Below are 4,272 nucleotides of genomic sequence, written 5' to 3' on the forward strand. Positions count from 1 at the left end.
GCCAGATGTTAAGACTACAAACTGTTAGAAATGGCCTATTTGCGAGATTGACTTTTTATTTCAATAGACACTGCTACTGACTAAAATGTGGGTTTATAATTGTAATTCAACTTTGCCATGGTTTGCTGAGCTAGATGCAGGTAGCCTATAGCCACAGATAGGCCAACATCTAGTTTCAGGGAAATGTCCACGATGAAACTGACATTAAATGCAGAGAATGATACATTTGCAATAGAGCTGTGACCATGATCTCAATTGATCATTTTAATTGATAATTGGCGCAGTAGATCACTTGGGCCAAGCTTCCTGCCATCCAGGACCTCTATACCAGGCGGTGTCAGAGGAAGGCCCTGAAAATTGTCAGAGACTCCAGCCATCCCTCGTAGACGGTTCTCTCTCGGTACCGGAGCGCCAAGTCTAGTTCCAAAAGGCTTCTTAACAGCTTCTACCCCAAGCCATAAGACTCCTGAACAGCTAATCAAAGGGCTACCCAGACCCCTCTTTTACACTGCTGCTACTCTCTGTTTATTATCTATGCATGGTCACTTCTACTCTACCTACACGCACATATTACCTCAATTACCTCGACTAACCGGTGCCACCGCACATTGGTACCCCCTGTATATAGCCTCACTTGTTATTTTACTGCTGCTGTTTAATTATTTGTTACTTTAATTTTCTATTTTTTACTTAACACATTTTTTTATTTTTTTATTAAAACTTCTTAAAGCATTGTTGGTTAAGGGCTTGTAAGTAAGCATTTCACTGTAAGGTCTATTACACCTGTTGTATTCAGGGATATGTGACAAATACAATTTGATTTGAATTGAATTAACTAAACATGGCCATTAATAATTGCATAATAACACAAGGCTACAACAATAGAGTAATATGCTGTTTATTAAATCTGTTTGCCAGCTTCAGGTACGCTACACAACTGGCACAAACTGATTTGCGATGACTCCAGTGATATCTTAATTTCAACATATTTATTGTATCAAATAGGAGGTTACAGTAGCCCACAATGGCATATAAATGAATAGTCTATTTGATGGCCAACTGAGGAAAATGTAGCCTATCATTCTCCACATTTAATGTAATTTTCATTGTGGACTTTTTCCCATAACAGAAGCATGCTAGGGAGTTCCATAACTTCCATTTCCAATTTCCACACGCACAGCGTTCCAGACCCTAGAACTGTGCATGAGTAAAACCTTTTACTTTAAACCACTTCTGAGCGAATGTACCTAAAGAGCTCTTGTGCGCCTAAAGTCCTTTTGAAATTCTTTGTCGCTGTTATATCAGTTATTGTGCATTAACATGTTTTATGAACATATTAATAAACACACCCCTCCCCCACCATTCACTCACTCACTCACCCAATAACAGCATGCTCACTGCCTGATATATATATATATATATATATAGCATATACGAGCAATGGCATGTCGGCTGCGGTGAAATTGAGAAGTATGCCAAAACACGCCACAAAGATATTTTCATCTGCGACATATTTTTCAAAGTAGACCAATTCGCAGAAAAATCGCGGACATGGCAACTTTGCTTTCGTCACAAGATAGAAAGTGCAAAGAGGAAAAAATGACTCAGTTTTGTGGTTGTGGTCCCCAATGTTGAAAGAAAATTAATGCTTCTGCTTTCTCTGTCAGTGAGGTATTTGACTTAGATTGGGACTCAATGGAGCTGTCTGAAAGGTGCAGCATTCCAATGAATGATTATGAGGATGCCACAGGGTTACAGACCCCAGGTGCAGGGACACCTGGAACAGAAAACATCTACCAGTCTCTTCGGTCTCCAAACATACCGTCAATGCAGAGACAGGCAAGTGAGTATTTTGTTCATATTTTCTAGTACACTCAAATGAAATCGGTCAGTTGTGACTTTAAATGACTAAATGACTATGTAGGCCTGCATGACTGATAATCAAGTATTATTGACAAGACAGTATTAATCACATTTTTGTCACTTCTGCATTTCAGAGTCACATAACAGGATGCAATGGAAAACGCCTGTGTTCCCTCTACTCCTCTTCAATGCACTTCTACTGATTATCATTCTGGTAATTGTTGGAGTTCACTGTAAGTAATTGAATCAACAATATGCACTACTGAATATTTGATTGATGTGATGATTATTATGTGAGGTTCTAAAAATGAAGTATAGCTGGGGTTTGGGTGTAAAAGACAGCTATGTCTGTCACCAACCACTGTTCCTAACCAAGTGTTCTACTCTTGTAGTTCATACTCTGAAACCTCAATATTATTGGTCGATTCAAACTATACAGGACCCAAACCTGTTCAACCTATTAGTCGTCTCAGGATTAAATACATATTTTTAAAAGAGCAGCTTTCTTATTCTTTTTTGCTAGATTCCCATTTCGCCGGGGCATTGTCATCTAAAAATGGAGGTGGGTGACTTCATATGGCTACTGTACTGTATAAGTTCAATAAATCACACAAATGACCTCTATTTAGTAGATCAAGATGAAACACAACATGTGGAATGTCTTGCTGTAGTTTTGGTTGTTTAATTAGAAAGTAATGTGTTCTATTTCATTACCGGGCGAATCCTAACTTCCAAGTCACATTTTCACTTAGTCTCTCATTGACATTATTGCATGATGTAAAAAAAAATTATTTAACTGGAAGTTAGGATTCCCCACTAACATTATATATTCACCACATTTGACGTGGTTACCTTTCACACTGGAATATTTCAACAGCATGGAGGAGCCCTAACTGCCAATACGAGTATGCTTATGTTCAGATTTCAGACAGAATGAAGAAGTGTGGCATCTCCACCACAATGGGTTCTATCTATTCTGGCAGAGTGTGGGGGATTGCTTAGCTGCTGGTAGCTTCTGTCAGCAGAACAACGCTACTCTGACCACATTGCAGCCACATAACACGGTATGTCGGCATGTATACTCTGTCTGTGAAATTGTATATGCTTGCAGTGTAACTATATATATACAGAATACAATTAACTTTCAGTGTCCGGTCATACATTTTCAGTTCAAAAATATTTATACTGAGCTAAAGGTGTAAAATGCATAAAGATTAAACGCATGAGTTTGAATACATAGGTTTGGTTGTTGGCCAGGGCCAGAGGACAGCAGCTTTGGGTCCTTAAGCTGAGGGGTACGACCGAGGGTTCTGCAGATGGTGCCACAGAGGTTCAGAATAATCCAATCTCTCATAATCCTTTTTGTATTATGTACAGTACTTCATTAAGAACATGTTTTTGTAATAAATTCATTTTAACCTTTGTTTGATCCTCCTCAGGATGATTCTGAAAATGATGCTGATTGTGCCCTCTTGACTGGTGATCCCACCCAGCCCTCAATGAGCCCAGATCACATGAAGAGCCAGGGGTGGGTGTGTGAGAGGAAGGCCTCTCCACCGCACGTCTCTGGACATCATTAAGATCGAATGTATTCCATTCAGGAAGGAAAGCAGCTTTTCCTTGAATTTTTTCACTTTTTGTCACAATATGAATAGTTTTTTAATTCCTTGAACAATGTCCTTGTTTTAATGACCAAAATGTCTTGCTTAATTTTGGTCGTTAATATGCTTTGATTCTATCCTGCATTTCAGGGCAACCGCTTGTGTCAGTGAACACAAGAGGGTGCTATGTAATTGTAGAGATTCAATAAGGTCTGCAAAGAACATTTTGTTCACAGGAGAACATTAATGAAACATGCACACGTTTTCTTTACATGCAGAAGAAGTCACTGACCTGTAGATAAAACCATAAGCTTGCTAGGCTTCTCATCATCATTCAAATTATGACTGAAGCACTACAAAAATGTAGCTGAAACATCTGTTTAAAAAAAATAATAGTCATTTAGCTAGGCAAGTCAGTTAAGAACAAATTCTTATTTACAATGACATCAGCCTACCCCAGCCAATCCCGGATGACGTTAAGGCTAATTGTGCGCAGCCCCATGGGACTCCCAATCACGGCTGGATGTGATGTAGCCTGGTTATAAACCACGGACTACAGTGACACCTCTTGCACTGCCTGTGCCTTAGACCGCTGCGCCACTCGGGAGCCCAACACTTCAGATATATTCTCATCTAAAAATGTACTTTTATTTTAGTCCAAACCACAGTAGACTGTATAAAGAAATAACTGTAAATGTTGAGACATTTACTCAAATTAGTTTAGCGAAACACACTTTCTATAAAAATGTATCTTCGTGAAATGTCTTCAGAGAGACCTGAGCTGAAACATTAAACAGTCACAATTATA

General features: G+C 39.0%; 1 protein-coding gene across 1 annotated transcript; it reads left to right on the forward strand.

The window, feature by feature from the left end:
* Positions 1 to 1,583: 1,583 nt before the first annotated feature.
* LOC110533719 (uncharacterized) lies at positions 1,584 to 4,272 on the forward strand. Its single transcript, XM_021618187.3, has 6 exons — positions 1,584 to 1,843; positions 1,998 to 2,096; positions 2,387 to 2,425; positions 2,785 to 2,927; positions 3,104 to 3,193; positions 3,303 to 4,272. Exons 1-6 carry the CDS (start codon positions 1,696 to 1,698, stop codon positions 3,441 to 3,443), a joined length of 660 nt encoding a protein of 219 aa, XP_021473862.3. The 5' UTR covers positions 1,584 to 1,695; the 3' UTR covers positions 3,444 to 4,272.

The sequence above is a fragment of the Oncorhynchus mykiss genome, chromosome 10 (assembly GCF_057628025.1).
Source record: "Oncorhynchus mykiss isolate SJ-2025 chromosome 10, ASM5762802v1, whole genome shotgun sequence".
Classification (NCBI taxonomy): domain Eukaryota; kingdom Metazoa; phylum Chordata; class Actinopteri; order Salmoniformes; family Salmonidae; genus Oncorhynchus; species Oncorhynchus mykiss.